Source organism: Vidua macroura, chromosome 3, assembly GCF_024509145.1.
Source record: "Vidua macroura isolate BioBank_ID:100142 chromosome 3, ASM2450914v1, whole genome shotgun sequence".
Classification (NCBI taxonomy): domain Eukaryota; kingdom Metazoa; phylum Chordata; class Aves; order Passeriformes; family Viduidae; genus Vidua; species Vidua macroura.
The window spans coordinates 73,383,442-73,411,262 of record NC_071573.1 but is presented as its reverse complement, the minus strand read 5'-3'; the positions used below and the strand labels follow the sequence as shown (position 1 = coordinate 73,411,262).

General features: G+C 35.3%; 1 protein-coding gene across 1 annotated transcript in view; it reads left to right on the top strand.

The window, feature by feature from the left end:
• Positions 1 to 27,821, top strand: part of GRIK2 (glutamate ionotropic receptor kainate type subunit 2) — a 356,820-nt gene that overhangs the window by 252,649 nt on the left and 76,350 nt on the right. Inside the window, exons 13-14 of the mRNA XM_053973181.1 lie at positions 13,683 to 13,801; positions 17,601 to 17,818. Coding sequence (XP_053829156.1) covers positions 13,683 to 13,801; positions 17,601 to 17,818 — 337 coding nt within the window. The remainder of the gene's footprint in view (positions 1 to 13,682; positions 13,802 to 17,600; positions 17,819 to 27,821) is intronic.

Genomic DNA, 27,821 nt, shown 5'->3' with positions numbered 1-27,821 from the left:
TTTTTTTTGACAGCCGACAGTTGTTGTTGCAGTCTACATTCAAAATTGTGCTTTCCCTTGCCCATTTTGTTTCTTTTTTCAAGTTAATTCTACTTTTCATCAAATGGTCCTATTGTTTATTTATATATGTATCCTTGTATAAATTTCTGTAGCTTGGGAAACTGCAGACTTATCTCTGCAGTTGGTCTAATCCACAACATGCTTTGAATTCCTTTAAGCACACCACAGCATCCTTACAAATTCTTGTATGCAAGACTCATAGAGACAATGATTTGCGAGGGTTTGTCTTCTTTCCATAATATGAGTGGCCTAAAGACTGCTAGTTATCCTGTCAGGATAACCTAAACAGTTGGAGTTCATTCAAATGTGGTCAGAACTGGTTTTAAATTATACTCATATCTTCTGGATTCATATTGAATATCTGGCTTTTTTTTTAAATGCTGATCATTTGTTTAGTATTTCCATGAGATATAGTGGTGAGAATGCAAAGTATTTTCAATTGTTTTCTTGTTTTACAATATACTAAAAAAACAATATCCATATATGCTCAAACTGTTGGAGCACTACAGCTCAGTGAATTATTTACTCAGTTTGGGGATACAGAGTGTTAATGTAAGCAGGAGCAAAAAAGATATGGCTAGAAAATTCAACACCCTCATTTTCCTTTGTAGCCTGTGCTATCACAGATGAAGAAATCTTGCCTTTAGGCTAGTTTCTCTTTATACAATTTCCTTTTTGTAAGGGTAAAGGAAATAAATCTTAGCAAAGATAACTGTGTTTTCTAATGACCATTAAAGACATATTACCTTGCCAGGACTCAACTGAGTACATTTGTACCTGTGTAACTTTGAGTTTATCCATACTTGACAGGGTTCTTGTATAAATTACTATGGGTTTATTAGTCAGGAGAGAGCAAAGTCTACATATTTCAATGCTTCATAGTGCACAGCTTTAATGGATGTAAAATCCATGCTGATCAAATCCTAATTTTTCATCTGTAAGGTGGGAAAGGAAATACAAGAAGAGCTACTAATGTTAACAGGGGTGCGGATTTTTCATCTTTAAATTTATGTATGCTTTTGTCATTTTTTTCTTAGTTGTCAAAATAGTAATAATTTTATAAAAGATAATAACGCTCTTCAAAGGGAAAATAGTGGAAAGGTCTGATCCCTCCAGTTCTGATGTGATTGATTCTTATTTTGTAGTAGGCTATCAATAGGAAAATTTGATAAGAATGACCATGCTTTGGTCATTTAAGAATGCTCATGCTTTCTGTATATTCAAGCTTACCTTTAGGACAGCTACAAAAAATTTGATAAGAATGACCGTGCTTTGGTTATTTAAGAATGACAATGCTTTCTGTGTATTCAAGTTTACCTTTAGGACAGCTACGCCTTGCAATATCTCAGAAACAAAGAAAACAGGAATTGTGATTGTTTTTTGCAGTTCCCAAAAAGTTCCACACAATGTATGAAGGAACATATTCTCAGTGGTTTTTGCTGAAGTTACTCAGACCCACTTAGAGATATTTGAGTAATTTTCCAGAGATAACATGTTTAAGAAACCCATCAACATTAAAATATTTTTTTTTTAAATTATGGTCTTTTTAAAAATAGATCTTCTACTGGCAGATTGTCTGTTATAAATTTGACACTATAGTCATTAAATTATTTTAAAGTTATAAAACTAACCCATAAAATCAGCAGTGAAGTAATTGTTATAATATAGAAACAGTAGACAAACTGTAAGATTAGAGTAAAATCCTATAAGAGATGAGAGTTTTCTGGCTGGTACCTATTGTAATTGATATAATTAGGAAGATGAGCTTTTAGAATATTTCACACCAGAATACAGCATACCTGAAATTTTATCTCTTGTGCCCAACTAGAAAGAATTAAAGATGAAAAAAAATTTTAAACAGTATTCTTTACTCATGAGTGATTGATAGAATATAAATTATACCTTAATGTACTATATTGTACCCATATATAAGCACAGGTACATTTCAGAAAGATTTATTATCTCCTGCAGTAAAAGCACTTCATTTAGTACATATTTTTATGCATATGATGCAGAAGAATGTTCTTAGCTACACTGCCTTATCCCCTCACTCCTCCTGAGATCAGGTTTGTAACAAAATCATTATCTCTTATGCATATTCAGGTCACAAGCAGAAAAATATATGATTTGCTTTATGATTTAACCATGCAGTTATGAAAAATATTGATTTAATTTTACTACAGATTTTAATTTCACATTTAAATAGAGTAATTTATGTTTTTTCTAAAAATACCAAAATATCCCGTACTCAGAATCGTCAAGGTTGGAAGAGACCTTCAAGATCATCTAATCCAACGATCAACCCAGAACTATCAAAATCACCCCAAAACTCTATCTTCAAATGCCACATCTAGATGTCTCTTAAACACTTCCACTTCCAGGGATGGTGTTTCCACCACATCTGAGGACAATTTATTTCAATGGCTAAGCACTCTTGGAGTGAAAAAAAAAATTCTAATATCTAACCTGAACCTCCACTGGTACAACTTGAGGCCCTTCCCTCTTGTTCTTTCACTTGAGATATGGCAGAAGAGACTACACCTCCTACAACCTCCTTTCAGGTAATTCCAGGGAGAAATTAGGTTTCCCCCTTACTCCCTCTCACTCCTAAACAAAGGTCAACCTTTATTTCAAATTGCTAAATAAACTAATTACCACATTTTTGAATTGAGTCTCTGCAAATTTGAGTCTGGTTTTCATAGTTACACACAGTATAATGACTTCTTTTTCTCTGAGAAGGAAAAAGATCCTTAAACACTTTCTTCCTTTGGCAAACACCTTCTAAAATGCTTTACTAATTCCTTCCAGTAGCAATGATACTGTACAGTGCTACCAAGCCCAGGGAATTGAGGCCTTATATAATGTATAACCTTAATCACCTCTGAAGTTCAATAAGTAAATTATCTGTCCAGTGTGACCCTTTAGGGAAATAGAAATTACTTCTCTGTGTAACATCACTTCGGGCCAGCAAAGCTGTCTAAAGTATTTCAATCAAAAGACATGTGCTTGTCAATACTTGGCAGGAAGACCTCTAAAAACATATAATGTACTGTAGGCATAGTTTAGGGTGGTCATTAATGTTTTTGTTAAGAGTTTTAATTGATCAATAAAGACTGGGATACAGGAGCATATCTCCTGTCTTTTTGGCAAAAAGGAAATAAGAATATTTTACAAACAATGATCTTTAGAGACTCTTCTGAGTTTATTGTAGTGTAAGCCAAGAAAGGAATAGTTTTCTATCTAGTTTACATTTTATAAGTGGATAAAGGAGATTACAATTGTATAATCTTACAGAGCCTTAACTAAAAATTGATGTGAAGCTCCAGTTCTATTACAGGGTGTATGGCAGGACTATTGAATAAGAAGGGAAATATTTGGCACTTTTTGTGTTAAGCTATTAAGCAAGTGTTCTTAGAGAGAACAGGTTGAAATGTCTCACTCTAGGATACAGAAAGCTGCAATTACTCTGAACAAAAAGGTTTGAATAAATAAAAAGGCAATACAGGGAGTAACACTGTGTCTGAAAACACTCTCCTGCTAAAATTTTTTTCTGCTCTTTATTGCTGTCTTCACATGTCAGCCATGAGCTGGTAAAGTTTGATTTCCATGTAGAAGTTATTAGTACATTAATAAAAATAAAAGGGCAATGGAATGAGAAAGAGGTGCCCCTTGAAAAGGAGTAAAACTTTTTGTCCTGTTCGTGTCAGTTACTGACTGAAGAAAATTCAAGAACTTGAATTTTGCCTTTCTCTACTCCCTGGTAAATACTAGTGATGCAATAGAGATTTAATTCATTTAGCCAAGTACTTATCTCTGAGTGTGGGCAGAAGTTGATGTGTACAGAAGAGCTAAAAGCTAAGAAAGTCTACATGAGTACTTCTCTGGAGTACACTCCTACAAACACAACAGGTTGTGGCTCTCAACTTGAAAGATTTTATTTTTCTTTATTCAGATTAAGTTTTATTTGAGAACATAAAAAGTATCATGAACTGAAGCAGAGATTTCTCATCCAGGACTAGATATGGTACAGACTTTACAAAGCAAATAAGCCATGTTTTTTCCTGGAGAAGCAGACAAGTCTAATTTTAGACATGACAAAACAAGTGAGCAGAAGAAATAGTGTGGAAGGGTGGAAGCTGAACAGGGTTGCACTGAGATTACAGGGTTACTTAGGTTCATTCCATGCATATCTTCATAGTATGACTGTTCCATTTGTATATGACATTTTTTAAGCTTCTGTAAGTATTCCAGAAGTATCTGAAGAGTCAGCTGAAAGATGAAGTGTTGTGTCTAAGACTTAGCAGAAGTAAAAGAGGTGATAAAGGGAAGTAATTGTGTATAGAAAATAAGAGTCTATATTTGTGTGCATGCTCTTTTGTTTGTGACCTTCTAGCCATCAAAAGATATTCAGATGATAACTAATCAGTGTAATCTATGTGGAGGCACATTTTAGACTTTCTCTTTTGCTGGATATGTAAATATAGCTTTGTAGAATAACTCTAGGGTGACTGTTAGTTACCATTTAAGCCTTATTGTAGCTCCTGAATGGGGCATGGACAGGTTTTTTGTGTTGTGTGAGGGTAGGTGCTCAAACTGTTGACCAGAACTCAAATCTCATCTCCAAAAGGAGGATTCTTAATATAGGAAGTAAGACAATTCTGTTTTGGGGAGTTAACCTTGACTTGAACCTTGAGGTTCAAATGTTTGCTTAGACACTCAATCCCTTCTGCAGCAGGATAAGGAGAGAAAATAGGATGAGCATGCACATGGGTTGAGATAAAGGCAGGGAGTTGCTTACCAGCTGTTGTCATGGGCTGAAAAAAATTCAGAAGGTAAGAAATACAGACAACATGTTTCTTCAACACCTCAGAAATACTGAGACAACACCTTTCTTACCCCCTTTTCCAAGTTTTACTTTACTCCTTCACCCCAGGTTCCTCTGCCCACCCCCAGACAGAGAAGGGAGCTTGAGGGGCAATTTGTAGTCTGTACATAATGGTTTCTCTCTCACTTTTTGCTCACATATAAGTCCTTGCAATTTATATCCAATACACTTCCCCCAATTTCCCCTTTCCATCTTCTTTAGCTGCCCTTTTTATTACTACCCCCTAAGGTTCAGTAGTTGAACTTTTATCCTAGATTTTAACCTCTGACAGAAGTGCCCTCCATGTCAGAAGCCAAGCTGAAAACTGCTCAGGGTGAGGAGGGCCTGTAATCCAGAAGTCGCTTAGCTGTCTGGTTAGTCATTAGGTATGTTTAAAAGAGGTTTTCTGTTCTGTTAAGCACAGGACACACTAGAAGGCTCAGCACTGTTAATCAGAGGCACACAGTATGCATCCTTGGACAAAGCATATGCTTATGATGCTCAGGCCTCTGTTTCTTAATGTTTTCTGTTGTATGGCTGCAGGCTTGGGACAGTCATCCCTCAAGATGAGCTCAAAAATAATGAGAAAAGGATGTGTAAGGCCATGGCACTCCTGAAGGCAGAAAAAGATGAAGTCATATAAATATGACTTAGCAGCCTCTAAAACCATCAGTATATTATCAACACTGCTACGATAGTACATCCAAATCTGAACTTCATACCAGCTTATACCAGTTGCTAGGAAGAAAATTGACTCTATCCCAGTAAAAAAGAATTTACAGGTTGCTTGAAATTTAAGTATTTCTAAAAATAGGGATGAGGTTTTTCCAAAGTTGTAAATTTTTTATTTCTTCAATTTTTTTTCAGTATACTTAGGAAGGACATATATTGGTAAACAATAATAATGTTTTCTGGTAAAGATGTAAGAATGTTATATGAAACAGCTAAATGTAGGCTATTTGGAAGGAAAATGCAAATTAAAAATATTAGAAATATTATGAATAATCTGTTTTTTGAAATAGCACCTAATTATTACTATCGAGTTAGAGGAATGAAGGAATACAGATGAAGACTCAAACATTCTCAGGTATTTTAAGAGCTTAAAGAGCAAAGCCTACAAAGGGGAAAATGATGTTGGAGACATAATTTTACCTATATCGCCAAAAAGGGGGCAAAATGCTTTCTAACACAACAAATACTCTAGTTTTCTGAATTGTCACTCAGAACTCAGGAAAGGTTGTGAATCTTGTGGAAACTAAAATGGAAGCAACTCTTTTAGCATCTCCCCTACCATACCATACTTGAGATATCTCAGAATATCTCCTAGAGTATTTTTTGTAAAACTTCAATTTATTTAGCAGCAGTCAGGACACATTGATTGTGGGAGAAGTCTACAATCATTGTGAAGTTCACATGCATTAAAAGATAGTAATTTAAAATAAGTTTTCTTCAGATTCTTCACTGTCACTTAATATTTAACTCTATCAACACTTCTTCTCGATGCACTAATATTCTGGAAACTAAAAAGTTATGTAATAACTGAAACCAGCATATATAATAAATTAAGCAATAAGAACTTGACTAGTGCTTCAAAAATTAGGTTGTATCTTCTACACTTATTTCCATCATACATTAATCGTTAATTATTACGGTAATATACTATGTCTTTAATCCAGAATAGTAATGAATTTTAATAAACTCTTAATTCACATCTGTAAAAACAAATGTTTCAGTTATCATAAAGTTATTATAATTATCACATAATAGTTAAGAATTTTAATATAATTTTTAAAATTAATCTTCATCAAACAAAACAGCCTTTATAGTTTTGGTTCTGATTTGACCTATGATTTATCTACACATTTCTGTAGCTCCCTAGCCTATATTTCTTTGGATTTTAGAGCAGGACTAGTAGCTAATACAGCAATAAAAATTGACAAGTTCCAAAAATCACCAAGTATTCCGTGTTGCTGGGTTATATTACTCCTGTATGATTCATGTTGCTTATAGTAGAAATTTATGAAGAATTTTTATATTATTTGCTTATAAGCTAATTGTGTTTGGTCTTTTTTTTTTTTTTTTTTTTTTTTTTTTTTTTTTTTTTTTTTTTTTGCCAGGAAGCTTAAGTTGTATAAAAACGGGACAAGATATATTCATTCATATAATGAAGATTTTTGTTCTGATCCTGCAGCAGCTTATGTATTTGTATTTTATCTCTGACTCAATGGGATTTAACAGGGTCCTGTTGATGTTTAAAATTAATAGTGCCTATAAGCAATTTAAAGGTATACGGCGATGAACATATAAAACAAAATCCTGTAAAGTGTGTATAGAATTTACACATGAATCTTGTGCCTTTCTAGACTTTAGATTGAATTATATCACCCAAATTTAGAAGATTTATAGATAATTTTTAGCAATGCAAAAATTCCTTTAGGTTGAATTTCTAGTCAATGGAGAGGTGATGATCCAATGCAACTGCTTTAGATAGGGATTTAATTTGTGTAAAAAAGAGGTATTAGGCAATTAGTTCTTTTCAGAAAGCAGCAAAAGCATGGCAGATAAATATATATATATATATATATATATATATATATATATATATATACATACCATGGAAGATGATGTGGAAGATGACCACAGTGCAAGCAAGGCAATTACTGTACTGAGAAATGTATCTGAGCAGGGCAGGGGTGCTGGTAATTACGATCTTTGTTTACAGTCCAGAAGTCATCAGATGTGACAATGAATTGACCATTGTCTCACATGGTGAGACAATGAAGGAGCCAAACAAACATCTCAGTTTTTCTAAAAGCCATAATTTAGGAAAAAAAAGAAATGGAAACTTTAATAAAGAGAAGTAATAACATGTTTTATTCTTAATGTGCAGTATGTTATGATAAAGCATCCTGGATGTTCTTGAAAAAGTTTCAAAATTTTGTTATTTGTCAGTTCTTATGCAGCAAGGTATGGATTGAGGGTGTACTCCTGCACAGAAACCCTGTAAAACAGTGACTCGAAGAATCATTCTTACACTCTGCTCTAGTGAATGGGAGAATGTGCAATTTGCTAGAGCTGAGATTAGAGCTGATAGTTTGCTATGTTCAGCGATACTCAGCACTGGATCTGTGTGCTCACAGGTCATAAAGAAGATGGGGTACGATTCTTTTGATTTATCAATTTGTGGTCATTAGACGAAGCTTTACAGCTTGTGAAATCTTTGTGCTAATGATTTTGCAGTAAATCTTGTTGTCTGCTCACTTCTTGGTCTGACTGCAAAAGAAATGTCTATGTGCATATAAGTGGGTAATCATATTTTCTTTACTTTTCTTCATAGGCCTGATGCAGAGAAAAGTGAGAAAATTTGACAGGTTTGAAATAATGCTGGAATAGTATGCACAGTGTAATTTTGTGCTGTGTCTGTGGCATATATTGCTGAGCTATGAGGAATGTGTTGGTCACATCATGCTCTAGATAATATTTTTGTAATACTGTTTGGTCCTAATTTATTTACATGTTCATTTAAAAAGAACTATAGTTACATGGTGTTTGAAATATCATTGAAAAGTAAATTTAAATAAATCTAAATAAACTAAGCACAACTACCAGTAAATAATCTCATTAGTCCCTTAAATTATATTTGCATCATAGTTCTTTTAGTCATGTTTTTTTAATTTCCTTTGGTTATATTCATAATTCCATGAGTATAGGGAAGTATTCTATCTGACTGCATCAGACCAAGAATTAAGTTTATTGCATTTGATGGTTGTCTTGTAATTTCAAACCATCTTGTAGAACACAGATTTTTCTTAGCCTTTCCACAGTTGTTACATAACTCCTATTTGGGTCAGAACAGAAAGCAGTATCATGTCAGAGATAAGGAAGAAAAATTTTGGCAGTATGAATTTTTAAGTAAGAATTGAAGTCCAGGTGCTATAATGGTAGCTGATAACTCTCATGGATTTTTAGCTAAATATTGAGTATGAACCTGTGTTTTAAAAGTCCCTTGTGTTTTGTTTTTTTTTTTGATCCTGACGGACAAAATAAAGTAACAAATAACAATAAAGTCATTAAAAAAAAAAAAAAGAAAAAATGTGATTTAGACCATATGGAAAAGTTCTCTATAAAAATTTAACAGGTACCATGCTGAATATGATTGAATGACAGTACCTTATACCTGTTTAGCAAATATCTGAAAGCAACACATAAAACTCGAATGACCTGTATGTATTACAAATGGGTGCAAGCCACCTTTTTACCACAAGGAATATCCCTACTGGTTTAAATTCAGTTCTGTGTAATATTCCTAGGCAGTTGTGTTCTGGTGTAATGAAAATTTAATTACAAATATTACTCCACTAGTCCATTTTCTATTCTCTTTAAATTGCAGTTTGGGGTTTTCTCCTCTTTTTATCGAGTGGCATTGCTCTCCAGAAGATACAGCTTAAATTAAAAATGTCTTTATTTCCAGATATTACAGTCTGTATTAAGCATATCTATTAATTTGCTTTCAAAACATAATACAATCTTCATACTATCATCAGAGATGAACTGACAGGTTTTGATTTGAGAACTGTTGAAACTGGTAGAGGATACCCTTTACACATTCTCAACATCTTTTTATTGAGTTGATTTGTATAGAACATGCTAGACCACACCTTTTATGAAAGCAACTGAAAGCAGCAGTCAATGTGTGACAGGATGTACTGCTCTGAGTGTAGTGGGTGTACAAATACCCCGTGTTTACAATCACATCTAAGCTCATCTAGACTGAGTCCTGTGGCTCCCTAGGAGACTGTTTTTTTATTTACAGTCCAAAACTGTAGAAACTGTTCTAGTATATCCAGAATAAATCATGTCTCTTCCTGGGCTTGTATCAAACTGGACACTGGAAGGGAGGAGTGGGTGTCTGCAGGTCAAGAATTAACAGAATCTTGTAACATCATCACAAGACTCCCTATGCCAGGAATGCACAAAATCAAGCTCCTAAATAAAAAGGGAAGTAGAAATGCTAGCAGTAGATCACAGTTAATCAGTTAATATTATGAAGGGTTCTGAACTCAAAGAGGCTCAAGGAGCCTAAAAAGATCACCAGTCCTGGCTCCAGCACTGATCCAGCTGGTAGGGTGTCCGGGGTCCTGTGGATGCTGTCTGGGCTTCATGGAGGTACCTTTTTATAGCTATGTTTCCCCACCCTGCAGAGGAGTTTCTTGATTTCTATACTGATTAATTATCAGGTGCAGATTGTTCTTCCAGACCTTTCTGAAAATAGTTTTGAGGGCTTTGGAGGTCTTTGGTGGTCTTAATCCACCTGTACTGGGTCAGCCTTTGATCAATAGTCCATGCCTACTTTTTTGACCTCTGTCCTGTGCTTGAACTGTACTGCATTGTGTTTATTTCAGGAGCCAGAACAAGGACTTTTGTCCAAAAAAATTCTGCCAAATCTGCCATGTACTCCTTCTCCAGTCACATCACATTCTTTACCACAACATGTTCTTAGCAACAATCCTTGGTTGGCTCCATGTCTATTCAGCTATTGGTGTTTGAAACACACACATGAGATCCCGTGTCTTCTGGGCTTCTACAGTACTATTTCAAATGCTGTGTGAATACAGAGTATAATAAATTACAGTCTGTCTCAAATAATTTGCAGTTCTGAAGTAGGTCTGTCTGATCATTGGGCATGCTAATTTTAATTTCTACTATCATGCTATTTTACTAAAGTGGAATTAAATTTAGCACAAATCTTTCCTGCCTGTGGATCGCTGAGATAGCTGACTTTCAAACATTACCTATACTAGCCAATAATTTCTGGAGAGTACTTGTGCCTTTTCAGTAGGTAGCAGCAATTAGGAAAACTGAAACTTAGGTCTTGTAAAGTTCCTTTATAGTCTATTTTTTTCAAGTATTTCAAATACCTGAAGGTGTTAGAGATTAAGAGATTATATCTGAAATGTTAGTATAAACATTAATAGAAATGGTAAATGGGAAGAGTACCTGCTATCAGTGGTCAGAAAAATCAATCTTCAAAACTGCATCCGTTCACTGAAGTTCTCTTTTTGCTTTATGCTTGTTCTTGATTGAGCAAGTGTTCTGCATTTAAATTAGTAGGAAGGTAGTCCATTAATCAAGGAAAGTGATCATTCTGATAATATCGTTTAAATACTGTGAGCAGTTCTAGGATCAGGCAGAAGGAATTTTCTTAGCAGTCACTTTCTAATAAGAGAAGCTGATAAAAAAGATGTTGTTCTTTATACTTGGAAACAAGGGAGGTTCTAGCTTGACTTAAAGAAAAAAAAAAGTTGTTTTTATGATAACTAAACATAGGAATAATTTTCCCAAGAAGTTGTGGAATTCTTGTCTTTGTATGTTTTTGAGACCTGACTGAACAGTCCCTTATTGTGAAATAATGGACATTGCCCTGAGTGGGATCCTGGCTTAGAAAACCTGCTAGGTGAGCCTGTAACTCTGTGATTTATGAACATTCATTGCAATAGGCTAAACAGCATGAAACTTATACACATATGTAGTACATACAAAAAATTGATTAAAAGGTCCATACCTTAAGATTCATACACCTGACAATATAATATCATAGATCATCCTTAAAATAAGGAGGAACAATATTTATCTGTAAGAAACCAGTATTAATTTTCCTTACTTCATAAGTAGAGAATTGTAAAACTATAGGACTCAGATTCCATTGTTTCTTTTTCCTAAAGCCATCTTGTATGTTTTGTAGGTTGTTTCCTCCTTTTTTTTGCAACTATGGATAATTTTTCTGTGCTTCAAAATAGTATAAAAATTATTAAATAAGCCATCAGAATAAAAAGGTAAAACTACCAAGTTATGTTTTAGATTGTTCAATAATTTCACATTCACTGTAAATACCACTTGAAAATATATATTTAAATAAAAAATATATTTGCTTTGTCTAGCAAATATTGTCCTCACAAGAAAAAAAGTGTTTTCCAATTTAATCTTCAAATGTCTCTCAGCAAAAGAGTATAAAAACCTGCTTCAGTTTCACCGAGTGCTTGGTTTCCAGGTTTTGTTGGATTGACAACAACATGACATAAAAGATACTTAGATTTTTAATGAGACAGTAAATTTCTGATCTAGTTTTACTGTAAAGTAATAAAAGAATTCAGGTCACAATGTTTAATTAGAACCCAATCAACATTTTTGAACAGCATATCAGTATTACTTTGGAGATCCAAATGAAACAGTTCTTTGTCAAGTAGACACTTTTAAGACGAGAGGTGCTTTAACATTACATTAAGAGCTTCAAAGTGGGACATTTGATTTTCTGTATTATAATGTGTTTGAAATATTATTGTGAAGGAAATTCTATTTTTCAAAGTGAAGATGAATTATTCAGATAGCTTTGATTATGAAATACATCAAAAAATTCTTTCATAAAGGCTGCCTATCCAAGGGTTTTTAACAGAGTGGCTTTAATGATTTGAGAAATTATGAAAATACATTAATATTTATTTAATAATTAAAATCTGTATTTTTTTAAATTATTGTGCTGGTGTCTTGTGCTAGTTCCATTTTACTGTGTTGTGATTTTCATTTTTTTTCACTCAAATATATTATGCACATGCATATATTGCACTTGTATTCATTATCAAAGATTCGAAGACATGATTTAAGCATAAAATAAAAGTCCCTCTCAACAGTTTGCCTCCAAGTCCAGGCATAGTGATTAAAATTCTTAAATGATTAGAATAATCCTGCATATTGCAATTAAAATTTCAAGTTCTCCAAAAGTACTATGAGGAAGAGAGAACTGCAAATCTTTTTTTTTTTTTTTTTTTTTTTGCAAAAGAAACTGTAACAAAGAATAATTTAACTAGACATGTTTGCTTGTCTTAGCTACAATTGATAAAATAGCATTTAGATATGAACTCATCAAAATGCACAGCAATTGCAAAGCCATGAATTAAAACAGATTGATTGCATATAATCTGCTTGTAATCTATTACCAGACTCAGGCATCTTTCTACTATCTCTGTTCTATCTATTTTTCAGATAATTAATTAAATTGTCTTTTCCTTTATGTTTATCTTTTTTTTTTTTTTTTTTTTTTCTCTTTTCTTTTCTCAGAGCCTGGCCCTGCAAGGTGCTTGTGAGTGTCCCCAGCTTCTTTTGGAAAACCTTTCCAGGGATGCTACTGTGCACCTCACAGGACAGGATACAATTCCTTTAATTTCCTATAGTATTTTTTTTTACTGTGAATTGTAGTGTTTGGTGATAACAATGTCACTTTTACTGCAAACTATTTATTTTCTGTTATATTCATTATTTGTAATTTTGATGATAAAAAAGCATTTTTCCTGATGTATTTTTTATAGTTAGTTTCTGTGATTTGGCACATATTAATTTTCTTTCAAGATGCAAAACACTGACACAGTGGCTATAAGAACCTAATGGGACCAATTGTCTGTAATTCTATTGGTGTCAATAAAAGAATAAGTGCTTTGTTGTTTACAGGTGGCACTTGGAACGTTTCAGAGCCAATCTGTATGCAACTTTACCAGTATCAGCCACAGTTAAGAATGTTAATCTTCAATATTGTTTTATTTTTAAATATTGCTGCTAAGTATAATGTAATCACACTATAAAGATTTTCAATCACTATTTTCTTTATAACCTCTCTTGTTTTTCTTTTTCTTTCACACCAGGTTTGCTGGATAGACTTTCTGATGGCTGCATTTTAAATCTCTTCTTTTTTCTCTGTCAATTACCACAGGTTTAGTCCCTATGAGTGGTATAATCCACATCCTTGCAACCCTGATTCAGACGTGGTGGAAAACAATTTTACCTTGCTAAATAGTTTCTGGTTTGGAGTTGGAGCTCTCATGCAGCAAGGTATACGACTCAGTCTGCTCTTTCTCTTGGGCACCATGTCCCACTTTTTGCTGGGGGTAACAGTTCTCTGGCGCAAGTCACTTGCATGGGTGCCTCTGTGCATGTAGCCATAAACCAGCTTTTTTAATGATTATCCAGGCATTCCCAATACCTTACGAATTAGTCTGAAGACAGATAAAAAAAATTTAAGACTTAAAAAAAATACAGCATAGCCATATAGTTTATTTCTTACACAGGAAACCCTTACCACATAATTAAGTGAGCTAGACTGTCCATTACCTAACACCCCTCCATTTAAACAGCCTAAAAATGAATATAGTTTCATCAGGTAAGACTTTGATGTATGTTTTAATCTTAATTTTAAATTAGAAACTATAATAATTTTATATAATCTATATTTTATAGATTTTAAACAAATCTATAATTTGTTTAATTTTAGTCTAGAAACCTTTCAATTACAGAAAGATTTTATCTAGTAGCTAGAACCTATAAAATAATATAATATAGGAGATTTAATCCTGTCCAGCCATAATTTATATTTTTAAAATCAGAATGACCATTCTTAAAGATTTAAATAAAATGTCTATATTCAACAATCCGAGAACTGAGAAACTGATTCCATTGCTGACAATAAAATTGGTAGCTGTGTGGTCATATTGCTCAGAGTAAAACCGACATCCAGTTTTAAATATAACTGTCTTAGTAAAATGCTTAAGCACATTCTTAAAAATCTGAAATTTCCTTGCCATATTCCTCTTATTTTGAAAGCATACCAAATATATAGAACCATAAGAATATATCACCATTTTATTGCCCTTTTCCATAAGGATTTGAAGACAGTCATATGATATGAGTCACATTTGAATAGCAGAGATTCATTTTTTGCTCTGACATTTCACTGGGCAGTATAGTGTAATACAAAAGATTGTTAGCCCTGTTAAAGAACTATTAAAAGGAATGGCTTTTCTTTCTGGAAAAATAACCATTGCATATTCCCCCCAAAAATCATAGAAAATGTTGGCAGGAACAAGTGCATATTGGTAGAGTTGTTTTAATGGATATACCTGAGCAATCATTTTTAAAACTTACCATCATAAGTACACCAGCCATAAATAAATCCTGGTTTTAACTCATCAAATTATTTCATGAAGCTTTCCTGTAATGCAGTAAATATTCTGTCATATATCAGGTTGGTAGGCTTTAAAAGTCTCCAATGCCTCAGCAAGAAGAGTACTATGCTCAGAAAAACATGAATTAATGAGTAAAAAGAAATCAGATTTTCAAATCAGAAATAAAATACGTCTATAGTTGGCTAAGTGTTTACTTCAACTAGGTTGTCAATATACATGTCAAGAAATTATATAGTTGAAACACAATTGCCAAATGCATGTTTGTAAGATAATGATTGCTATTAAGGAAGCTATCAAAAAAAGGGATGCTGAATGAAAGAAGGTATTTTGAATTCCATTCACAGTTCTCAGGATTGTCAGCTTCTCTATCAATGCTGAGTTTTATTTCTTATGTGGCTTTATGCTTTTATGATGGAAAAGAAATTTAAATTTTCATATCATCTTTTTGCAAGAAAAAGGTATTTTAGTCCGTAACATCTAAACATTGTTTTTGAGAATCAAAATAAGAAAAAAACCCCAACCTTCATTTTAAAAGATATCTTTGGAGGATAATAGTTTTCCTTGAATGAAAACTAGTTTTTCAGAATTAAGGCTGACCCTTTGTCCTTGCCTTATATTGTTTTACCTTTCTCAGTTCATCCTTTAATAAACTTTAAAGACATCTTTTCAAGGATGCAGTATCAGTCTTGATTTTGATGATTGTTTAAAAAAAAATCTCAAAAAACCTAATGTCATCTAAAACTAGGCTTTCAGAAAAGTATGGAAGTTCTCACCTAATAGCAATAGCTTCACTAGAAACAATATAGAAATGCTTGGGCCATACTCATATCAGTGTATGAAGTGCTGCTTCTTTACAAAAGATTTGCCTAGTGCTGGAGGATACATGATAGAGGCAACTCATACATGTCTTGCTGGCACCTCTCGCTCCCAGGAAACTGTGGGATATAGTGCTGGACATGACGTTACCTTGAGTACATGACAGTCAGCCCCTGACCAGGCTCTGTTTCATGGGCCCAGGTGGCGCTTGGTTTCTTTCAGTCCTTGGTAAGGTACGAGCTCGTGGTAACTGGGGTAACTGCGGCGAATGTCTCCACTCTTCTTTTCTTTCCAGTCCTGTCTGACTTTACTGGTGTTGGTTTTTAAAATGAAATGAGAGCAATTAAAAAGAATTAATGATAGTGGGCTTGTTGGGAAATTTTTTAGCGTTATGGTGTCTAAGTGTCTGATTAACAGGGCCTAGGAGCAACTCCATCAGACAGGTACTTTTCTACTTTTTCCCTTGCAGAATTCTAGGCAGAGTCTGGCGCTGGAGTTGGCTGTCATGTCCAAGTCTGTCAGCCTTTTTTGTTTGAGACAGCAAGGGTAAGATGAACTGCAGGGTAAGATGGGCTGTTTTTGAATACAGTAGTCCAGTTATGATACCACTTCTTTTTTCCTTTTCTTTTGTTTTCTTCCTTCCTTCCTCCCTCCCCAGTCCTTCTGTTCTTTTTTTCACATTGAGTTTGGAAGTTTGACATAATCTTTCACCTATATGAAGATGTGTTACCTTGCTGGACCAGTTCCTTAACTAATTCAATATAAGCACTAAAATTTAACAGGAACAAAATAGTCCATCTTGCCTTCATTCCATTTTACCCAGGAGATATAAGAGTAAACATAGTAACCAATTAACAAAAAGGGGCTGTTTCAGTACAATGGTATAGTGGATATGATGAAACTGTTTCCTTGAAAACAAGTTTCCAGATACTTCTAAAAGATCTTACATAAAGTTCTTAAAATGGAGCTTGAAATTGTTTATTTGACATCATTAGAAATTTCATTTCATTCAATTAAAACATTATGGAAAAAATCCATACATGCTCATTTATAATAAATATTTGTATATTACAGTGAATTTAATTTATTCCTATTTTTAGTAATTAGACATAAGAGGAGTTTATGTGCTTCAATTTGTCTCATTAGGCTCTAAATTTGCATTAAAAATTATGCAGATTACTATACAGTGTCTGTCTCCCCCTCCATTCTTTAGTGCCATGAGCAGGCAACTCCAGCAATGCATTATAATATATCTTTATCTAGTTTATGCATAGAAGTCTAAAATTTTTATTGTTATTCTTTTAAATTGAAGTGTGTAGCATAGCCACCTGTATTTATATGAAATTATGGGGCTAAACATAGAGATGGGAGATGTTAATTTTTTTATCTCAACATTTAATAAACTGTCCTTTACAGCAATGCAAATGACAAAACTCAAAAGCATATTTATAATAGATTTAAGATTTTGTTTTTCAGATATGAAATCCTTTATTTCACATCTGCTACCTTCATCAATTTCTTATTTTTACTGGAAAGCAAGTTGAAGTAACTACTTTTTTAGTATTGGTATTTATATATATATATATGTTTAGAAATTTTTTAAATGGCACTGATCACTGAATCTCCCATTACTATATTTTGATTCCCACAGCTTCAAAAAGACCTGTCTTTATAAATTTAACAAGTTATTTTGCATTTCAGTTGTGTGTGTTTGTACAAGCAGTACATTTAAACCTGTAGCTTAAAGACTTTTTTGCACAGTGATTCCATTTCCCCACTGTGGCAAAAGTGCTGAACACTTATTAATTGTTTTCTGTGCATCCGTTTCACCTTTCTCCCCTGGTTTTCGTTAGGTTCTGAGCTCATGCCTAAAGCCCTCTCCACCAGGATAGTGGGAGGCATTTGGTGGTTTTTCACACTTATCATCATTTCCTCGTACACTGCTAACCTAGCCGCCTTTCTGACAGTGGAACGTATGGAGTCCCCTATTGATTCTGCTGACGACTTGGCCAAGCAGACAAAGATAGAGTATGGGGCAGTTGAAGATGGAGCAACCATGACTTTTTTCAAGGTAAGTTTTATATTCTGTTTGAGAAGATGTTATATCCTGATTTTGGGGGAAAGCTTTTGCACCTTGCTGAGGGGCAACTAGTACAATTCCTGATGCTGTCAAAAACAAGTGGAAACCTTTCTTTTTTTTTTTTTTTTTTTTTTTTTAATCAAAAAGATAGCAAAGGAATCAAATGAAAAATCTCTCATAGAAAAGAAAAATTTTGTTTGATGTTTTTTTTAAATGAATTTATAGCAGTGAAGTACATGAAGAAACCTAAATACTTTGCTCAGATGTTCTATAGCTGCATACAAGATTAAGCTTTGTCATATTAAAAGTTAGTTTTAATTCATCAGCATTATACCTAATTGTAGTCTTTACTCAAGAAACACTTAGGATGTTAGTGGCTCTACTGAGGAAAACTTTTTGGACTTCATAATTTTGAGAAACTTTAAATGAAATTTTGGGTCCATGTAAAAAGCTCAGATTATCCCAGTTTTTCTGTTCCTCTTAACCTGCAACTAAGATAATTCAATTTGAAATAGAGTGAAGTGAGTTACTGAATTAGAGGAAAATATTTCTTGTCTAGATTCATCAGGCACTTAAGCAGACTGAAATTAGTGATAAATATTTATGAAGGGAGAGAAGATGGCTTGTTCTCTAACTCCTGATGTTGGATAGCACAGAGATGTCTCAGATCTTCCAGAGAGGTATTTAAAATAATTGCAAGACCTTTCTGAAGACTTTTTGGCTAATATAGCCTAGCTTTAAGAATTATTATGCTACCACCTAAAGCTCTGTGTTGGCTGTTACATTGGCATTTGTAATCAGCAAACTGAGTACCAAGGCAGGTTTTAAACTGGTACAGAAATTGAAGACTTTGTGCTCAGTTTCTCTCATGAAATTCAGAGAGCACAAGATTTGTTTACATATCAAGGCTAATTAATCTCTATTTAATCTTATGACCATAGACCTTGTACCCAATCAAAGTGTAAAAATAGTTTTAATTTAAAACATAAATAATTCCTAATGCTTTCAGGTTCTGCTTGGAAATAAAAATAATTCAAGTCCAATATCTCAGAATGTTTCAGGCTGCTTAACTTAAAGCATGCATTGGGAATGTTCTGAGTATTCTTCTCAGAATACTCATTGGAAAGGGAGATGATGAAATTGATAGAAGTAACTAATCAGTTAGAGATCTCTTCATGTCAGAAAATATGTGAAGCAGTTAAAAGTAACAACATTGAAAGTTTAAAGACTGAGTTTTTTTAAAGAGTCAAAATTATTTTTGTCTTCTTGAGACATAAAGAAATAACACAAAATAAATAAAAATACAAAAAGTGCTTAAGCACACAACTCTGATAAAACAATTTTAAATGGTATATATTATATTCTCTGATATATAGATAACTGAATATCAAGTAGGAAGTGCCATTTTGTACGGCATTTAGGAAAATACTAATGAACTTTTGTGTCCTGTTCTGGTCATCACACTTTGAAAATATGCTTAAAATTGGAAAGTGTTCGTTAAAGGTGAAAGAATGACTCTAGGTCTGAAAATAAGTATTGCAGTTAGAGGCTAAAGATCTGTCTGTTTAACCTGCTGAAGAGAAGGTTAAGAGGTGACTTGATCATGGTTTGCAAATGCCTTAATGGGAATGAGACTTTTGACAGTAGATGACTCACTAATCTAGCAGAAAAAGGCATAATGAGATCCAATGTTTCATAGCTGAAGTTAGGGAAATTCAGACTGGAAATAAGGTGCATATTTTTAAGAGTGGGAGTCATTAACCACTGGTATAACTTATCTAGGAGTGGGTTGGATTCATCCATCAAAGGCAGCCATAATGAGGAAGATAGATACAGCATAGCACAAGCATGTTGTTCTTTTGATTTAGAGGTTACTTGATGAAAGAGATCACCTTCATTTTACAGGAGATCAGATTAGATTTTAGTAGTACTCTTGTACTTCAAAAATCTAAGAGGGTATGGGTTCTGGGGGTAGGGGTTTCACAAAGATAATTGAGAGGATAAACTTATCATCTGTGTGTATGTTTATCCTTAGCTGCTTTTGTCTTGTTTTAATGAGAGTGGATTGAGTAAAACAGTGACACTGTGTTACAACAAGATATAAAGACACCAGATGGTTTGCTAATGTTAACTGAAATTATCATATCTTGGTAATAGTTATTAGTTCCAGTGACAGTGAGGCTTGGTAGCTGCCCACAAGACTGACAGTAATTTCTTCATAAATTAGCTATATAGCAGTCCATTGAATTCTTTTCTTAAAAAAAACTTTGGAGCGTGGCCAAAGCTTTGTGGTGCTAAAAAATCAGAACCTATTATGAAGGGGAACCGAAATGGGCATCAGACAAACAAGCTAACTGCTGGATTAAAACCTCCTGAAGGTAAAATCTTGGAGAGCACATGGGATATATGTTGAAAATGCTGTTACTCTTGTGAGTCAAATATCCTTGTGAAATAGGTTTGATGAAAAAGGAGAATGTTATCTTCAGGCTTTTAGTAGGTCCTTCATCTCATGCCTCCTCATGTCTGAGAAACATGAATTACAAATCTTTCAGAAACCAGAAAGCAAAGGAAAATTTCAGTGCTCTCTGCCCTTAAGATCTGCTTATCTGGTCTGAGCATGGAAAGGAAATAATTTTACAAATCCATTATGTGCCTGGTGGGTCTGCTCAGCTAATTCATTGCGAATAATAAAGAAAACCTCAGTATTGTTCAAGAATTGGACTGAAAGATAAGTGAAAGTAAGTTCTAAGCCTTATCTGCTTTTAGGCTAGGAGTGTCCATTACTGATACATACTTTGATGTTTCTCAAATTATGGATGTTTTCTTAGTTATGAAATTCTCTTGGCTGCTTTTGTCACTATTGACCACTTTCAAATTTCAGAAACCTGTTTGTTTTTTTTTTTTCCTGTTTGGAATAAAATAAAAAACATTTATTATTTTTATGAAAGGTAGTGATCTCGCACTAACTGTTCTTGGATGAAAAAAGCTTCAGAAATGTCATTGCCTCTGATTTCTGTGGTCTCTCAGTTTGTGTTTCTCACTTGGTTTTCTTGCTGAATAACAATTCTGAAATTAAGAAGAACAATATTAATTCTGCCCAGCTTCTATTTGCACCACACTTCTCCACCCTCACACACACAAAAAACTGTACACGTATGAGGTCTACAATGTTAAGATACTTCTTGTGAAGCTGTCAAGTGCTTTTGTTTCTCCCATAATTTTTCATATCTGTGACTTTCAATATCATAATTTTTTTCTTTCTAGGTTTTTACAGTACCAGGTACAATGGAAGTTTTCTTACTTATGGTTACTAGGCATCTGCATACCAAATAGTAAAAACCGAAGTACTTTTTCATTCTCTAATAGCAGTAAATTAGTGTCATTACGCCTTTATCCCAAATAAAAGGTCTTAGCTCTCTGTGGGACACGTATTTTATATTCTAATTTTGTTGATAAGGAAGCTGAGGCACTAAATGGGATTGCATCTCTTTCAAGATCACTTGGTGAAAGGTAGACAGGGGACTAATTCAGGAAAGCTGACTCACATACCTTAGAATTATCTGGTAGACTGACTATTCTGTTTACCAATTACGTTTGCTCTTTTTTTTCTTTTCTTTTCTTTTCTTTTCTTTTCTTTTCTTTTCTTTTCTTTTCTTTTCTTTTCTTTTCTTTTCTTTTCTTTTCTTTTCTTTTCTTTTCTTTTCTTTTCTTTTCTTTTCTTTTCTTTTCTTTTCTTTTCTTTTCTTTTCTTTTCTTTTCTTTTCTTTTCTTTTCTTTTCTTTTCTTTTCTTTTCTTTTCTTTTCTTTTCTTTTCTTTTCTTTTCTTTTCTTTTCTTTTCTTTTCTTTTCTTTTCTTTTCTCTTCTCTTCTCTTCTCTTCTCTTCTCTTCTCTTCTCTTCTCTTCTCTTCTCTTCTCTTCTCTTCTCTTCTCTTCTCTTCTCTTCTCTTCTCTTCTCTTCTCTTCTCTTCTCTTCTCTTCTCTTCTCTCTTCTCTTCTTCGTTAGGATCATGTTTTATACTCCAGCTCTACTTTTCTACAATATATTTCATCTCTTCCTGCACTGCTTTTTCTCTATAAAGAGACATGTTGCTCATCCTTTTTAGCCATTTTCCTTTTCCCCCATGCCCTCACATTTTACCCTAGCCTTTTTGTTGCCACCTCTCTGAGAAAATTTAGAGAAGCAACAGTTCAGCACTTTTTGTTTATCTTCCCCTTCCACATTCTCAGCCTGTTGTTAAAAGAAATGGCATTAAGTTCTACCTATGCATTACAAAGTCTCAGAAACAGTCTCTTAAAGCTGAAGGAAGGAGTTATGTGGGAATTTTCCCACTTCTTGCAACTGGAGTAAAAATCACAGATTCTCTGACATAAACGGAAGAACAGCAGTAAGAATAAAGGTATTAATGTCTTTCATTTGTCATGTGTGAGGTTGGCATTGATGTACAGAAAGCTAGTACTTCAGTGGGATTTTCAAGTCTGGGTTTGAACACTGTAATAGAAAAATTATATTTATTTGTTTAACAAGTAAAAGATGCAGTACAAACACATGGGTATATGCACACAGAGAACCTTCAGTTTAATGCTTCAAATAAAACACCATGAAGTTTGGCAGTGTGTGTTAATTATTTGATGAAATTGTTGCAAATCAAAGATGAGAGAAGTACCGCTTGTAAGTTTCTCAAACATCCAGTAACTGACAGTGAGTAATGGAAAACAATCGTTTCAGCCACAGCTTCCATGTACTAATTTTGATAATTCATAAAAAATAATAGGCAACAGGTACATGTTCAGTTTGATTTAATATTTCACTTTATAGAAAAGTTGCATTTTGATGTAACAAATACAGACTTGTTCTTGCATGAAAAAACATGTGGTAGATTTCGCTAAAAAGGGAATTGAATATAAATACCATGTAAACATTTTTTTTTCTTTTTGATTATGCTGGTTTGGACCTAACTGCTGGAAAAACCTACAGCTGAAATGCATAATTTCCTCTTTGCCATGATTCCCTCTTTGCAAGAACACTACTTAGATAACCATTACTTTTAATGTAAAAAAAAAAAAAGAAAAGCAGCTAAAGTTGTAAATCTCTAAAACAAGGTCTGTAGTCACTCCATGCAGTTATAGGAATTAAATCTGCAATATCAGAGCCTGTAAGAGTGAGATACAGACTTTGTCCAGAGATCTTAAAGCATCTCTGCCTCACTGAGTTCTACTTATTTTTGTAAAAGATCAGGGAAGTTAGGCAATGGTAGGTAGGTTATATGATACATTAACACAGACTGCAAGAAGCAGAGCAGTTAATTTGAATTCTATATAGAAGACATTACAATAAATTTTATACCATTAAGTTCTATGGGGTGAACTCTCTTTCTTTTGAATTTTAAGGCAGAAAGCAGAACAAATTCACAGAAAGTGCTTCATTCGAAGTAACTGTCTAGTTATGGGGACAATGGTTTTATGCTGTCTTGACCCGTAGAGTGATTATTATTCCTACAGTAAATAAGAGCAGATATTTGGCTTTGTGTTGCATTTCAGTGCTGTGTCATGAAACTAAAAATAGATGGAGTCCAACAGAAATTCACTATGTTTTCACTCTCATGTTTGTCCCCCCACCCATGACTTTTCCCTTCCCTTTCTCCTTTCTCTGTTCCTCATTTCTTATACCCTTCAGTAAGGACTGAAAAAGATGAGCATGACTAGTCAACTCTTCATTTCTGCAAAGATTATTCTATATATCCAGGCAGTAAGTACTCTTAATAAGCTGCTGGATAACATTTGGTTATACTTAAAAACTATAGGATTCATATTTATCATTTACATTTATCTCAGGCTACAGCTCTTAGAAATAGATGAAACATGCAGAAATGCCCTTTGATGTCCTCTCAAGGAAAAAAAAAAAGCCTAACTTTCCAGTGAAAACAAGAGTAGACATTCACAATAATTAAAATATTGAAAAAATCATTAAGATATGATTTGGGTTCCCACTAGTTATTTTTGAAAGGAAGTCTAAGAGAGATATCAAAAATAAATGAAAAGTTGGCATTATGAAAATTCTAGTTTCTCTTTGAATCAATTAAACATTTCCATAACTCAGTATCAGTTTCTGCCTTACCAAAAGTGTTTAGAAGGGAAAAAGCGTTGTGCTGATCTCCCCATTGAACTCTCAGGTGGGCTACCTTATGCTCCCATAAGTATTTCAGAGTATGACTATTATACAGAGGCAAAATAAACATGCAAACAAGAAGTTGGCATTTGCATTATTTTTCAAAATTGCATCCAACAATATGCATTAATCAGTGCATATGCATTAATAATCCACACTGTGGGTACATGGTGGACACAATCTGAATAAAATCGATCTTTCTCAGTGTATAAGGTATAATAAAATATAGCAAGATCTAATTTCCATTTGGATAGAAATATGGGATACGTGAAATCAGAACCCAGGCTGGGTAAAAAAATAACAACTTTACATTTCACCTTAGAAAGTCAAGCTTGATATGCATATGTTACCCAAACCACAGTTTGAGTCTGAAATTGTGTCAGGATTATTTATCAGCAAAAGACAAGAATTTTTATCAAATGTAGATAATTCAGAGGGATGTAATAATCTAGATACTTGAAAAATCACTTTTCAGTTAAGAGAAACCCACTCTGCCTCTTTTTGGAGGATATACAGTGATGCCGCAGAAGACAACAATCACAGAATCACAAAATGGGTAAGATTAGAAGGGACTGTAGTGGGTCCAACCTCCCTGCCTAAAACAGGGTCATTCTAGGGTCATTCCATTGCATGCAATTGTGTCCAAACAGTTCTTGAATACTTCCAGTGAGGGAGACTCTACAACCTCTCTGGACAACCTATTCCAGTGCTCACTCATTCACACAGTAAAGAAATTTTTCCTCATATTCAGATGGAACTTTCTGTGCATCTGTTTCTGCCCATTGCCTCTTGTGCTATTGCTGGGCAGCACTGCGCAAAGTCTGGCTCCATCCTCTTGACATCCCTCTTCAGACACTTATTCACATTGATGTTGTCTGTCTCTTTCATTGCCAGGGCTCACCCCCAGATTGGGGTGACCCCGAAAAATGGAAAAGTCTCTCCTCCAACCCGTGCCTTCAAAGAAAGACTCAGTAGTCTTCAGTCGTCTGGTTGCAAGGTAGTTTATTGTATGTTATCTAAAAGATTTTCTTCCTGAACTGCTGCGGTTCTTTCAGCAGGTCAGACAAAGGCACACACACACACACTGACACTGTCTCTGACACCCTCTCACTGCCCAGAGGGCTGGTGCCATCTTTTATATCATACATTACGTGTTAAATAGTTTTTCCCCAATGCCTATTACCTATATTGAATGGTGAACCAACCTGTGAGTGCCAACATCACCACGAACATGGAGGATAGGAAGGAGAAAGAAGGAGGACAGGGCATGCCCAAATCCCTCCATCTTAGAACTTCTGACCCCCATGTACAAAACTTAGACCCCTCTGTACAAGGCCTAAACCCCCCCTGTACAGCACTCAAAGATTCTTCCTTTCCCTTTGTTACTACTTCTACTATAATATCTAAACTTTTGTGATTTCTTGTTCTTCTTGCAAGTTGGTAAATTGTTCCATGGATCAGATTCAAAGCCACAGGGGTTTCTGGCTGCATGCCAGGGTCTCAAATGCTTCTGACCTGGGCCCAGAACATCCAAGAGTGTCCGAGGGACATTCTGGGTTCCAACATCTCCCCCTCCTATTTGCTCTAAGAAAACCTGCCTCGCCACTTTGTCCATGACCCGCCGAATGCATAGAAAAATGCATGGCAGAACAAGCAGAAGAACTAGTAGTCCTATAAGAATATAAAATGCTATTTTCAAAAGCTTCCTCCACAATGGTGAGAGACTAAAAAAGTTGATGAAATCATCCCACCAGGATCCTATAACTTCTTGCAATTTGCTGATGCTGTTTTGCGTTTGTTTTATATTTTCATGGATAGATTTCGAGTGATCGGACAAGTTCATGCAGCACATCCCCTCAAATTCTTCACACCCATGTCCATGTGATAGCAGCAAATAATCAATTGCCGCCCTGTTCTGAAGTGTTGCTTGTCTTGCACTGTCGATATCTGTTAACGTGTCACTCAGTGCAGAGGAAATGGCATGAGTGTGTTTGCTCAACCAACACGCCGTGTGGTCCAATTGTGTCAAGGCCACCCCCGATGCTGCTTGGGGTGAGAAAATTGCTACTGCAATTCTCCGAGCCTTGTTCCAGGCATAAACTTCATCATCACAATTTTGACTGTATTGTTCAATGGATCTTATTTCCCTGCATGTCTGTTCCCTCAAAATTTTCAAATTGGGTGTTATCAATGAGAGTTCTCCAATGCTGCATGGACTGCCCTTGATTTTTGCAGGGATAGCAGGCCAAATTCTCTCCTCACAAATCAAGAACATTCCTTTTGGTAAAATGGCTGGACCTTGGAGGGATGGTTTGCTCATCATCTTGGTGTAATTGCATTTCTGTAAAAGAGCTGGCCTGGAGCGACATCCACCGTGCAGCCATCTGCCTCTGCCACTCCCAATGGACCGAATATGATGCAGAACCCCACCCCTGCCGACCCAAAGATGTCCAACCCCTGAGGCCTGAAATGAGCCACAGGAAGGAACTGCGTCCAAACACGCCATCCCTCCACAGGATCCGAGAAAGACTTCAGAACCTTTGGAGGGATGTTCTTTGGGATCGGCCATTCCTTCACCAGCACACCTACCAAACATGTCGAGAATGGTTTCCCCGGTCTTGAATGGGTCTGACAAATGCTGTCCAGACCCGCTGTCTCTGCCAAAGTCTCCCACACATTTCCCTTTGGTTGTCTCATGGGAAAATCTGTCCTATTGCCCAAGGCAACAAGCAAGAGAATGAAGCACATGAACACTATCTGTCTGAACCCCATGTCCATGTCCTCACTCTCTGTGAGAAACCTTGCAGTGCAGCAACACCCAAATGACACTCAAGTCCCAAGAAAAACCCCAAGTCTCTGAGTTGTCAATCGTTGTCTGATGAGATGTCCACAGCGTCGTCGTATGCCTTCGTCTGCATGCTTTCCTCTTTGCTTCTTGAATCCGCATCCGCTTGCATCTGCATACAATAAGGTTTCACATGCCTTGCTGACACCCACTTCAGCACCTCGCCCTGTGTAAGTTGGTCCATTATCTGTTTTTATTTCTTGTGGCACCCCTAATGATGACAAAAGTCTGGTGGTTTGTCGGGTTTTGCAAATTGTGGGCAGTTCCTTTTAATATGTCCTTGTGCCCCACACCCAAAACATCATCTTCCTGCACTGCTGTTGCTCTTTGTGTAATTTGCAAGAGCTTCCTTGACACGCTTCTCAATCCTCTCTCCCAACTGCTCTTCCATGATGGATGTAACATGCTGTGGGGTCCCCACCTTGCTGCATGCCTCTATCATGTCTGCCAAGGTGGCCTGGTGCAGCATCATGCTGATGATTCGCCTGCATTCTGGGTTGGCACTGGAAAAAGCGAGGCTTTTGATCAAATGTGGTTTTGGCCCCTCATCGGACACTTGTCATTCCACTGCCTGGGAAAGACGATCCACGAATGAGGAGAATGGCTCCGAAGGACCCTGCTTGATCTCCGTGTAGATGTTGTTCTGGACTCCCCCTGGAGCAATCTGTAGGATTGCTATCCATGCCGCCTCTTTGATGTTGCTGAGCACGTTCCGTGGAAGCCTCACCGCTTGTTGAGTCAGGTCATCTTCGGGAGGATCACCAGCAAGCTGCACCATGGTGGAGTTCGCGTTTGGTCCGCCCTGGTATCTGGCTCTTCATCTCTTCACGAGGCCAAACAGGCCCAGCTCCCTCAGCCCCACTCATAAGAGAGATACTTCAGGCCCTTGCTTACCTTCATAGCCCTCCTCTGGATTTGTTCCAGCAGCATCCTGTCTCTTTTGTATTGAGGAGCCCAGAACTGGTCACAGCACTCCAGAGCC